The 13378-nt window shown below is 41.4% G+C and overlaps 1 protein-coding gene across 2 annotated transcripts in view; it reads right to left on the bottom strand.

Annotated features, from left to right (window-relative positions):
• Positions 1-1173: 1173 nt before the first annotated feature.
• Positions 1174-13378, bottom strand: part of LOC116825367 (OX-2 membrane glycoprotein-like) — a 41791-nt gene continuing 29586 nt past the window's right edge. For both annotated transcript variants that reach the window (XM_075072714.1, XM_075072710.1), the window contains exon 7: positions 1174-3737. In XM_075072714.1, coding sequence (XP_074928815.1) covers positions 3731-3737 — 7 coding nt within the window. In that variant the 3' untranslated portion in view covers positions 1174-3730. The remainder of the gene's footprint in view (positions 3738-13378) is intronic.

The following is a 13378-nucleotide window of genomic DNA, read 5'->3' as shown; positions in this document are numbered from 1 at the left end:
ATTAGTTCCTCTGGTCAGGAGCCAGCTAGGCTAGATGAACTTCTTAACCCTTTACAGGTAAAAGAGGCATTAACCCTTAACTATCTGTTTATGACACTGGGCAAACAGGAAATAAAATTCAAAAGCTCATGGGGCTTTTCCTGTCTACCTGGCCAGTGCATCCGAGTTCAGACTGCTGTCCAGAACGGTCACAATGGTGCACTGTGGGATAGCTCCCGGAGGCCAATACCATTGAATTGCGGCCACGCTAACCCTAATGCGAAATGGCAGTGTTGATTTCAGTGCTACTCCCTTCATCAGGGAGGTAGAGATATCGATATTAAGAGCCCTTTACATCGAAGTAAAGGGCTTCGTTGTGTGGATGGGTGCAGGGTTAATTCGATTTAATGCTGCTAAATTCGAGATAAACTCGTAGTGTAGACCGGGCCTTAGAAATGACAGAACAGAAGTAGCAGCTGCAATATTCATTCATAGAGAAACATGCATAGGAGTGACAGTAAACAGAGGGTCAAGTCAGCCACTTAATTCCCCCACTAATGCATGAGAACTGCCATGGAGTCAGAAGAGCCCAGCTGCAGGGTAACAGATTAGAAAGTGTACACAGTGCTAGCAGATGCATTAGTGATACCTATTATGTTGTTATAATCATGTTGGGCCAGGATATTAGACACAAGGTGGGTGAGGTAATACCTTTTATTGGACCAACTTCTGTGGGTCGGGTGAGAGAGAAGCTTTCACGCATATACAAAGATCTTTAGGACCTGAAGAAGAGCTCAAAAGCTTGTCTCTTTCACCAACAGAAGGTGGTTCAATAAAAGATATTACCTCACCCACCTTGTCTGTCTAACATCCTCTCAATAGACTACAAAGAGCTACTGTTTCTATAGGAACAGGAAGCCATGTCTGTCATGGGTGAGAGCTGTCGTTGGCCTGTGATTATTGCTATAGGTCAGGGAACAGCTGTTAAAAATAGATAAGGAAGAAAAACAGAGGTAGACTGGGGCTGGAGTGTGGAAAATGGGAATCATCTGTCTCAAAATATAGGTCTGGATGGAGCAATGTACTTACCTTTAAGCACATAAGTAGTCCGAGTGAGTCCAGTGGGATTATTTGCATGCTTAAAATTAAGTACATGCTTAAGAATTTTGATGGATTAGGGTCACCCTGTGCACACATATGCACAAAACCCAAAGCAAGAACTACAAAAAAGCACCACAGATAATTTTCAGATCAAACATTTTGAGCTGTTCACTTTCTCCAGAGCTTGGCCTATTCTTTAACTTGACCTCTTTAGAGAGAAAAGCTTAGGATGTGCTGGTTTTCTTTAACCAAGACCCTGCTAAACCCAGCCATCCTTAACCAAATTAAAGTGACCAGTCTGGAACATGCTGAACCAGGATAACCTTAAAAAAATCCCCAAATGCATTAAAGTCAGAAAAATCCTAAGGTTGATGCTGCATGAGGTGGTCAACTTTAAACAGCCATAACTTTAGATGAAGTCAATTTTTCTTCCAGTGTGGCTTAAATTTTTAATACTCAGTTAGGCTTACAAAACAAGCCACATGCATGGTTTCTAGCTTCGGCTGTGTGAGTTAGCCCCAGCACAAAATTTCTGATAAGGAATTATGAGCAGAAGTATATTTTTCTCATTTGTACAACTCAAAAATGACAAAAGTGATTGTTCGAACTAAGAAGAAACAAAGATTGGGCTGAGACCACCACTAGAAACTTTAAGATCATATGGAATGTGTGAAAAAGCTAAGACAATTGAAAAAAAAAATTGGAATGAATGCTTGATCTCAGTTTGTCGTGATGGTGTGTGTGCTGCCCTTGTATAAGAACATGACATGGTGTCAAGGCTGATTCCCCACTCTGATTCCAGTGAAGAAGGTGGGGGCCCGCAAGGATTCTAAAAATTAATACTGGCCACTCCACGCTTGTATTAACTCCCAAGGTTACAGCTTTTCTCTGATCTTGGATTGGTAGATGCTGCCACCACCCCAGTGCAGAAATCCTTTGAGAGCCCAGGTGCACTTGGGAATTCCTTCCTGTGGGGTACCTGCAGGCTCTTTCACACACACACCCCCACTCCAGGGAAGAGCTGAGAAAAAAAAAAAAAGGAAATCAGCTGTTGCCACCAGCTAATTAAACAATCTGTGCACTAACCTCTTAGGACAAATTCGATTCTGTTCTTATAAAAGATAGATTTTTTTAAAAACAAAAAAAGGGAAGAAAATACTTCTGGGAACTCAGGCTATTGCTAGAATTTAAAAGAGCAACTACAAGGATTAAGCACCAAGAATAGTTTTCTTGAGGTCCAGCTTAAGGGTTACAGGCAAAACAAAAGGACTTGGGGTTAGCACAGAGGAATCCATAAGCCATAAAGAAAGAAAATGGATAAACCTAATTGCATCTTCCTAGACATTTCCTGATCTACTTTCATATCTGGGGTTTTAAATGAGTAGTTTCTAGGTATGATACTGATGATTTTTTCATACCTGGCCCAAGCTTTTTACATCATAGCTCTGCCGTTTGCCTCTCCCCAGGAGAACAACAACAGATAGACAAAAGGGGAGTCGTTTTTCAATGTTAAAAGTTCTAGCCTTTCCATTGGCTCTTTTGGCCAGGTGCCCACTCACTTCTTTTTACTTATGCATAGCAGTGAGACTTTTTAACTCTTTACAGGTAAAGCAATTAGAGGACAGCTACTAAGAGGGATTTTATAGCTACTGGCTGGCTGGGTGTCCATAAAAGGGAGCTCTCCCCTGTATTTATCACACATGGGTAAATCTATTTTATGCAAATGTTTATATAAATGCTCCTGAAGTCACAGAAAGCACAGTCATTAGGCAGGTCAGAGTGTGCCATCTGATGTAACATTGAGAAGTAGGATGTTATCTCTAGGTGGAGGATAATTGCTGCCCTGGGCAAAAGCATTTGTTTATTCTGTATAAATAAGTTACCAAATGCAAAGTTGAGAGAACTAGTCCAATAGCACGTAAACACCCAGGGAGGGCATTGTGAGGACTAGTCCAAACGTTCTGGCAACTGAGCAGGGAGTAAGCTGAGGCACTAGCTGGAATTTGCTACTTCAGAAAACACAAGAGATATGAGGGGTGAAAATGGAATGAAAAAGGAGCAATGAGGAATGTCAGTAGTCCTATTTTTGGATTTAATTTTAACTCCTTCTTTCCGCTCCTCATTTTCAACCTTTGAAAATAACTTATTCTGGCTTTTTTAATCCTTAAATGATTAGCTTTTATTCATTAGCTTTGCTACTACTGCTCTGTCTAGTTAACAGCCTGTCTTGAAATTCTATAGCTCTTTCACCAGTAGTGCAGGGTAAATGAAGTGTGGCTGGAGCCATGTTGAAGATCAACAGCAAGAAGAGGAATGTAAGGAAGGGAAAGAACAAGTCTCGTGAATGAATTCCATGGACAGATGATCCAGATGTATCAGTCATTCACTGCTGAAGAACGTGATCAGCTAGATAGGAGGAAAGAAGCAGGTGGATAGTTGCTGTCCAGTGGGACTGAGACAGATGACATTAGGTCTGTCCCTGATATGTCTGATCTGATGTCAGTGTTTTAATTCCTGTCTTTCAGCTACAGAGTCAAGATCAGATCACACTTCCCTTTTGTTGATATTACTTTCAGGCCACACCAGGTCACTGCTCCTAATGCTGAATCAGGTTTGCCAAGGAATGATCCAGTAGATGGGTTAAGATGTTTTAAATTCTAGAAAACAAGAAAGAAGAAAATGGAAGAAAATCTTGTTGATTGTTGAAAACAAGAAAAGGGGACTGACCGACTGCTTAAAATACAGCAGCACCTGTAACTAAAGGTTCCCCAGTCACATTATATTGAGCGTTGGATTTCTTACACACAGACAGGCTACCATGTAGCTTGAGTTCCACCTTTATTTCCCTTGCTTACCAGGAAGCATACCTCGTCTGGAAATCTCTGTAGCACACAGAGACATCTAGTGAATGAATAACACAACTGCCAGTAAATATGTAATCATGTAACTGTGATCTTTAGGGTTTTAACTCAGGATCTATTGATCTAACAACAGGAGCTACGGTCTGTTAGCTCAAAGACTGTGCATACTCAAATCTCTATGAGGTCCAGCCACTAAAGGCAGACAGAGCACCTTAAGGAGTTACAACTACATCAACTCATGCTGGGCAGCTAAGTCCCTATGCAGCAGTTGCTTATTGTTATCAGGTTCCTCTGTCTGGGCTTCAGTATACTTCTGACATCAGTCTCCTCAATACTAGGTTTACTATTTCCTCCAAGGAAGAGGATTCTTAAAGTGAAAGCCTTTTGGAGGCTTTGTTTTGTTTTCTAACTAGAGAATGTGCCTTGAGAATCTGTTTCTGAATGAAGCTCAAAAGAGATAATTCAAAAGTTAATGACTAGAGCATACTTTGTGCCAGTTATTTCTCTTTTGGCACAAGCTGTCCTGATGGAACACAGCCCTTTCCTGGAGATTCATAACGGTGGTGATAGTGGGGTTGCTGGTTTAACTTGATGGAGCATTTCACTTGTACAATAGATTAGTGAATCAAAGCCACCTCAGGTCAGTAGTGAGTAGTTACCAGTGGTAGTTACCAACTGATGGCTCTCCAGGAGCATAAATAAAAATTAGAATAAAAATAAAACAAAACAAAAAACAGATTTTTAAAATTTAAATCAGAGTTTTCTTTTTGAAAAACAAATATGTTTAAAATTAAATTTGAATTTATGACAGGCTATGTTAAGGCCTGTAACAAGGCCAGCTGCCTTCTGAGTGCCCCCTCGTGGCTGGAGGTCATTCTGCAGCACCCCACCACTGTTTCTCCTCTCTTTGAGGCCTCTTAAGAACAGCACATGGGCTTATCTGAGTTATTACCAATCGTGTCTGCTTTAATTGAAACAGTTCACAACAATCCTTAGAGTCCCCAAATGACATTAATCGCCACAACAGAAAAATTTATACTTAGCTGTGGCATGTTCGATCACCAGAGCTCTTCTTCTGTCCCAATCCAAGCCCAGACCCAGTCAGGGTTTCCCACACAAGGCTCCAGACTCCCCTGATGTCAGGCATTTCCTGCAGACCCTTTCACTTCCTGCAGTTTCCTGATCCCCACCATCCCCAACAGCTTTTCATGGGGAAATCACATGATTTCTCGGCTGTAGCTCAGTCAGTAATCAGAGTGCGCTCACCCCAGGCCCTCCAGCCCATAACAGGCAAGCCACACCTTAAAAGGCTGAAACATACTAGAATCTACTAAAACAATTTTTTTTTAAATTATGTGCTGAACCAATGAGTCCTCCTGATATACTCTGAGGGCCAAGTCCAAGATTTTGTTTTATAGACAGGATCAATTTAGGGGGCAAGACATCTTTAACAAACGTTTGAACTCCAGCTGTACAAATATGGCACAACATGCCATGTACTTCATTAAGTTTTTATATTATTTTCAGTCTTTAGAACAGAGTGAACTCTGGTAATTTACTTATTTCCAGTTGTTAGTAGTTTCAAGCTGTCGTGCACAAAAGAAACACTTTTAGTTTCACTTTTTTTCTTGTGTAATCTACACATTTAAAGTAGTTTTATTTAACTAATTAAAACAATTTTTAAATGCTGACTGATTTGTGCCTTTTTTAATTCAACTCCAATTTCCATCTAAAAGCAGCTTGATAGAAATCATGGGTAAAAAGTTACCTGATAAACAAGAAACACATTTTCTAACAATGAAAAAAAATGGAGTAAAATAAAATACAGAAAGAATATTCAGATTCTTAATTTCTGAAGGATGGCTACATAGATGGTTAAATCAATGTGCAGGCACCTTACAAAATTTTGCACTGCCATAATCCAGCAGAGTCTCTCCCCTTCGCTCACCATTCTCACAGGAGGGGAGAGGATGCAAAGAGCCCATCAGCTCAGCAAGGCTCCACTCCCTCCTCTCTCCTGTAAGCAACACAGATAGAACTGTGCCTCTGCTCCTTGCTCTCCCCCTGCCGCCTCCAGCTTGGGAAGAGGGAGAGGTGGGTGAAGAGCCACTGGAGCTGCAGCCCTCACTCTGGAAAGGGGAGAGGGAACCCCTCTGCTGATGGCCTACATCTGGAAGAAGTAGGGTCAAGAAATCCAGGTGGGACAGAAGTGAGGCTGGGCTGAACAGATGAGTAATGTGGCTGGGTGCAGACTGAACTTTTGGAGGGGCTGGGGGACAGGATTAAGTGCTGGACAGGTGAAAGGTTAAAATTCATGTGCTGCTTATATAACAATCTGGTATATGGATTGTGTCAGCTCTTTTACAGGCCCCAAAAGTCCAGAGTTTGGTCATGAGACCAGAGGCCTAGCAAATAGCGATTAGCTAAGAGAAAGCAGAATAAACAAAAGATAATCTTACTTTTGCTAAGATAAACCTGGTCAGCAAAATTGCCAGATGTTGGAGCAATAATTGTGTCTTATTCAAAGTTGCAAACAGAACAAAGAAGCCCTGTTTCTGCTGTGTTCATTTCTTCTGTGGGGAGATGTTCTTCCCACACGCCAACCTTAAGTTTATGAAAGGTTCAAGTATGTCAGTATAAGATATGGCCTCCTCCCACCTCCCTTTCCCAGGGACCAATGCCTGCCTTAAAATGAGTAACTTGAAAACAATCTTTATTGCCATCTACTTTCACTGTTTCTTTGCTTTAACCTCTAGGTACGTACCTGTTGGACAATCAGAGGAGCCCACTTCATTCCAATGAATCCCAAATCAGAATTCAACATGTATACATATTTTATACTAATACATTTTATTAAAGTATTAATTAAATGTTAACTTGTTAACCTAAAACCATGGATGGAGACATTATGTAACCTTTGATTATTGGCTACTGTGCTATCTTGTCTTGCTGCTAGACCTCTCTGGGGGTTTGTGACTACCTACGCCATCACTTTCCCCCGGTCATGGAAAATCCATAGAATCCACTGTAATCAATTATTGACAGTGTGTCTCTGAGCCTAAAAAGCAAGGTGACACTCCATCAGTGCTGTACATAATAAACTCCTATGCTTGACTTCTACACAGTGTGGATTTATGTTCCATCAGCAGAGGACAGGCCAATGTGGAGGTGAGAGCTCCTGCAGCAGGGGCCAAAATCACCTTACCCAATACATTCAGGAGAGTGAGCAACGGTAATTGTCACACTAGAGATGGGCAGTAGGAGTTCAAAATCAAAAGACGGAAAAAATAATGTAATGTTTTAAAATCTCATTAGTTTGGGGAGGTATAATTCATAGGTTTTGATCTCAACAGTGAAATACACACAACAAAAAGACACTTGACAAAAGTAACTATAGTGGGAACAGCTTATAACTACATCTGGTGTGTCATCCATAATTTATTCAGAGGTAGACCCACCTTTCAATAAGGAACTACATAAAATCTGACAGCCCAAGGCTGCCAAATAAGCTGATCTACAAATCCTATTGTCTCATGAGTTTTCACAATTTATGTAGATAAAAGAGACCGAAATGGCATGGTTACCCTCCTTACAAGACAGAGCCAGAGTCAGCATTTCAGAGATCACGTGCAAATAATTTCTGTGAGGAATTAAATGGGGATTTGTAACAGTGAAACTGTTCATATGTTAAGGTCATGTTAATTTTTGCTTCCATATCAGTAAAATAAAGCTTTCAGTGGCCAGCGATTTTGAACATGGTAAATGATTTGAATGAACAGCAGAAAGGAGCTATCAGAAATCATTTTACACCGTGAAATGACACAAATGAGGTGCATGGGGGCAATTAGGTTAAATCGCTTACAGTGAAATTCCCCCTTTGAAGACGGCCAACACAAGGCTCCTTTTGAAGGCTGTGTACTGGCCCTTTGCACACAGGAGAATTTCTCCCTTGGTTACTGAGCACCATATAGCTGGGAGTGCAACAGAGACTCTTTTCTGTAACAGATAAAATCTGAAAGGTTTCATGTGTCCACACTTAGATACACACAACTTCACATGCAGTCAACAGAAATAGTTTTAGTTGTACTTGGTACCCCTGGAAACAAATGCATTTGCACGTGTTTTTGGTTACACAAGTATAAATCTGGAGAACCATAATGGACTGAAACTGAGGAGCTCTACATTTAGAGAGGTAAAAGCAGCAAAGGAGTCCTGTGGCACCTTATAGACTAACAGATGTTTTGGAGCATGACCTTTCATGGGTGAATACCCACTTCATCAGATGCATGCAGTGGAAATTTCCAGGGGCAGGTATATATATATGCAAGCAAGTAGCAGGCTAGAGATAACAAGGTTAGTTCAATCAGGGAGGATGAGGCCTTCTTCTAGCAGTTGAGGTGTGAAAACCAAGGGAGGAGAAACTGGTTTTGTAGTTGGGAAGTCATTCACAGGCTTTGTTTAATCCTGGGCTGATGGTGTCAAATTTGCAGATGAACTGAAGCTCAGCAGTTTCTCTCTGAAATCTGGTCCTGAAGTTTTTTTTTGCTGCAGTGTGATGGCCACCTTAAGATCTGCTATGGTGTGTCCAGGGAGGTTGAAGTGTTTCCCTACAGGTTTTTGTATATTGCTTTCCTAATATTTCATTTTGTCCATTATCCTTTTCCATAGAGGACTTCTCCAGTTTGGCCCGACCTACATAACAGAGGGGCTTGCTGGCATATGATGGTTGTATATTACATGGTGGACGTTCAGGTGAATGAACCATTTGATGGTGGCTGATCTGGTTAGGGTCGGTGATGTGTCGCTGGTGTAGATATGTGGCGAGTTGGCATCGAGGTTTGTTGCATGGATTGGCCTGAGTTAGGAGTTCCATGGTGTTGGTGCTATGCAATTTTACCGGTGAGAATATGCTTTCAGGATGGCAGGTTGCCTGTGCGGCAAGGACTTGGCCTGCCCCGAGGCCTGTGAAATTGCGGATCATTGTCCAGGATGGGATGTAGAGATCCCTTGATGATGCGTTGGAGGGGTTTTAGCTGGGGGCTGTATGTGATGGCCAGTGGATTCCTGTGGTTTCTTTCTTGGGTTTCTCTTGCGTAGAAGGCTTCCGGGTACACGTCTGGCTCTGTTGATCGTTTCCTTATTTCTTCGTGCGGGTATTGTAGTTTTGAGAATGCTTGGTGGAGATTTTTAGGTGTGGTCTCTGCTCTGAGGGTTAGAGCAGATGCAGTTGTACCCTTCAGTGCTTGCTGTAGACAATGGACGGTTGTGGTGAGGCCCGAGATTGGAAGCTGGAGCGCATGAAGGTAGGCCTAGGGTCGGTACGGTTTTTCAGTTATAGGGTGTCGTTAATGTGATATCACTTATTTGCACCAGGTGTCTAGGAAGTGGACCTCCCGGTGTAGATTTGTCCATGGCTGAGGTTGATGGTTGGGGTGGAAGCTGTTGAAATCGTGGTGGAATTTTCCAGAGGTCTCCTTCCCCATGGGTCCAGATGATGAAGATGTCATCAATGTAGCTTAGGTATGGAAGGGGCGTGACGTGGACAAAGAGCTGAGGAAGCGTTGTTCCAGGCCTAAAAATGTGGCAATGTGGGCCATGCGGGTGCCCATAGTGATGGCCACTTTGGAACTGTTAGGATATATATTGTCATCAAATTTGAAATAGTTGTGTGTGAGGATAAAGGCACAGAGCTCAGCAGCCAGTTGTGCTGTGGCATCATCAGGGGTACTGTTCCAGACAGCTTGTATTCCATCTGTGTGTGGGATGTTTGTGTAGAGAGCCTCTACATCCATGGTGGCTAGGATGGTGTTTTCTGGAAGGTGACCAATGCCTTGTAGTTTCCTCAGGAGACTTATAGAGGTGTAACTCACAGAAGAATTGGACCCTTATGTCCCTAAATGCCTGCTTATAATATATGCTGAAAATCCAGTTTGCTTTAATTAACAGTTTATTAGCTCATTTCCATATCTAGAGCAGGCCTTCCTGGGCTTCTCAGCATGTTATGGAAAAGAGATAGAGCCAGATCGCTTCTTTCCTAGGCCAGTTGCTTCACCTAGCGAAAATGTGCCTTGGTCACCTGACCCTCTGGGATACCCCAACAAACCTGGATTTTTCACATTACTGTTGCTCTCCTGGCTAGAGCTGGATGAATTTTTTTTCCATGCAAAACCTTTTTTTAGACTGACTGAAACAATTCATCAATTTGGGTTGATTTTGACAATTTATCTGTTTCAGAATTTCTCTTACTTTCAAAGCATTTAAAAGATTTTTTTTAAAAATCCTTGAAAAATTGAAACATTTTGTTTCAGATTGACCTGAAGCTAATTATTTTTTTGAAGCTTTTGGATCTGCACCCAAACTGAATATTCAGTTCTTCACACAGCCCTGTCTCCTGCCTCCCTCACTGCTTCTGCTACTTTCCTTCCCACCCCCACTTTCCAGAAGCCCCACAGCACAGCTCACACTACTCACATGCTCTCCCCTTGAAGGTATAACCTCAGCAGCTACTAGTTCTCTGGAGTACCTATCAGTGCTGAAAGGAAAACGAAAACAGGAATGAAGAGCTAGTGCTAAGCAGGACAGAGGTGTTATACCATGAAAAACTGAGTGAACAGAGGGAACAATTCCATGGGAGAGAAGCCAGATAAGATTATGAGTGAATGCACTGAAAGAATGGCTGCAAACCTTTCCTTCTATGATGTAGACAGACAAACAGAGGGCTACTAGCTGATACTGGCAGATGCATGAGTAATCCTGCATTCATAATTCTTCTTTTAAAAATAACTCTAAGTACAAGTAGAGAGCAGCATGGTATATTATTAAACCAAGAACAGTTCTTAAATACTCTTGCTTTTGTGCTGTGGAATGTTTATTCTTGGATAGGGCAGGTAGGGATTTGACTAACTGAATTACCTCAAAATTACCCCTTAATTATACCATACTTCACTGTGAAGATTGTTGTCATGGCTTTCTTTGTTGTTTGTAAGATTATTTTCCACATGGAGCCAAAACAACTGACTGTGGCAAAATATATTTCTGGAATTGCAGAATATTCATCTGTCCACAACCTAAATACTCTCCCCTTTACAGGAAAGCCACATCAAACTAAACAACGGAAATTCTAAAACAAGACTCCAAGGTAAGGCTCTAGTGGCAATGAGACATTCTGACAGGGATATTCTTGGAAAATACAGTAGAACTTCAGAGTTATGAACACCTCGGGAATGGATGTTGTTTCTAACTCTGAAATAGTCATAACTCCGAACAAAACATTATCATTGTATTTCAAAAGTTTACAACTGAACATTGACTTAATACAGTGGGTTCTCCTTTCAGGTGAATTTTTAGTGTCAGATCAGACATGCTGGGTCATTCTCAAACCAGAAACCCAGGCTAAACCTTCCAGTCGGGGCAATTACTTGTACCAGCAGTAGTGTCACATCAGACAGTGCTGCATAGATTTCACAATCCATTTCTGCCTACAACACTAAATCCTCACCACTTTTAATCACAGTGCTGCAAAATAGCATTGAGACAACAGAGGAGTAATTCTGAAAATAAATACTAGACATTTACATGAGTAAGAAGTTAATCAAGACAGTGTGTTCCATTCAGTGAGGTTTAAATAATTAACTAGACATACAAAATAAAAGTAATCACATCACTACCTGCTACTTTAGAACCAAGCCTAGCTATACAATAATCACAGTAGGGTTGGTGGAAAATTGGGTTTTCAACTAAATGAATTTTTTTGCAAAAAAGTGTCTGTTTTCTCCTGAAAATTTGGGGGATTTTTTAGTAGAAAAATTGAATGTCCAAAATCTGAAAAAAAAAATCAGTTCTGAAATGCCATTGTGATGCATTATATGAGTTGCAGTTTGGTTCCCTCCTGCTTCTGTTCTCTTGGATGGGCCAGGCTTCCCAACTGGCCTTCATCTCCCATGATGCATTGGAGCCATGCAACTGCATTAAGCCCTGCCTCCCTTTACTAAGTGGAGAGACTGTGGCGCCTAAAGGGAAATGTAGTCCAGTCAGGGAACCAAGCCTATGGAAAGAACGGGAGCATGAAACACCTGAACTACAATTTCTTTGAGACTTGAGGTTGGCAAATTAAATACTTTGTTTTTTGGCCAGAACATTTCAGTTTTGAATTTTTACTGAAAACTCTAAATTTTCCATTGAAAAAAACCCTTCGTTTTCTGACCATCTCTATGTCTCAGTAACTTGCTCTTGATTTTTGTCTGTACATGAGAGAGAATATGTATGAGCACTGAATACTGTTCAAAGGCTGCAGTTCTCAAATTGTAGTGCCTTGGCTGGTGGACCACAGAATTCAACTTTTTGATAAATACACACCTGTGGTATTAGAAGAGGAATGATCTGCGGCATGAGAGAGCTGGAAAACCTCGGGCTATGTTACTTATGACAATTTGAAACATCTTGCTCAATTTCTCTCTCTGTGAGTAGCACAGATAGGATAAAAATTACAAGGGCTAGAAAGTCTCATGTCATTTCAGGACATAAACTGATCAGCAGCTAGGGTCAAGAGGATATTTCCCCTCCCCCGACCATGTTACAGTATGGATTTTTAACACCTGTCTCTGGAGAATCCAGCATTGACCACTCTCAGAGATAGGATAGTAGAAAAGTTGGCTGAAAACGTGTCAACGGAACAGTTTTCTGATGGAAAAGATCAAATCATATAGCTAGTAAATGCAGCTCAGAAATTTAGAGAGAAGATAATGGTAAGTGATCACTTCCCTATGCTTATTGAGTGCCAAGGCTGAGAAAAAGTTGAAATCACCAAAGAGTACTAGCTGGAATTTTCGAAAAGCTGACCAGGACCTTTCCTAGATTAAATGTGATACATATTTATGTAGCAACACTAAAAGTGACAACCTAGGATAATTTTATAACAATGTAATAAAAGGAATTACAGCAGCAGCTGATCTGGCCATGTACAAAACATCAAATTGCCCTAGACCTGGGGTAGTCAATAGGCGGACTGGAGGCCAAATCTGGACCACCAGACACTTTTGAATGGACCATAAAATCTTTTAATTTTCTTTTTATCATTGTTGTTATTTCTATATTATTTTCTCTGGAGTCTGGACCAAGAAATTTGGATGTTGATAAAAAAATAATTGATTACCCTTGCCCTAGACTCAGGGCTGGCTCCAGGGGTTTTGCCACCCCAAGCAGCCAAAAAAAATAAAAATAAAAAAAGCTGCGATCACGATCTGCGGCAATTCAGAGGGAGGTCCTTCATTCTGACTGGGAGTGAGGGACCCTCCGCCAAATTGCCGCTGAATAGCTGGCCGTGCCGCCCCTCTCTGGAGTGGCCGCCCCAAACACCTGCTTGCTAAGCTAGTCCCTGGAGCCAGCCCTGGCTAGACTTAGAAATCTGGTTCCCTGGTGGAATGAGGATTGCAAATTAT

The sequence above is a fragment of the Chelonoidis abingdonii genome, chromosome 1 (assembly GCF_003597395.2).
Source record: "Chelonoidis abingdonii isolate Lonesome George chromosome 1, CheloAbing_2.0, whole genome shotgun sequence".
NCBI classification, from domain to species: domain Eukaryota; kingdom Metazoa; phylum Chordata; order Testudines; family Testudinidae; genus Chelonoidis; species Chelonoidis abingdonii.
Note: the sequence above shows the minus strand (reverse complement) of the source record. Positions and strands in the feature narration are given on the sequence as shown.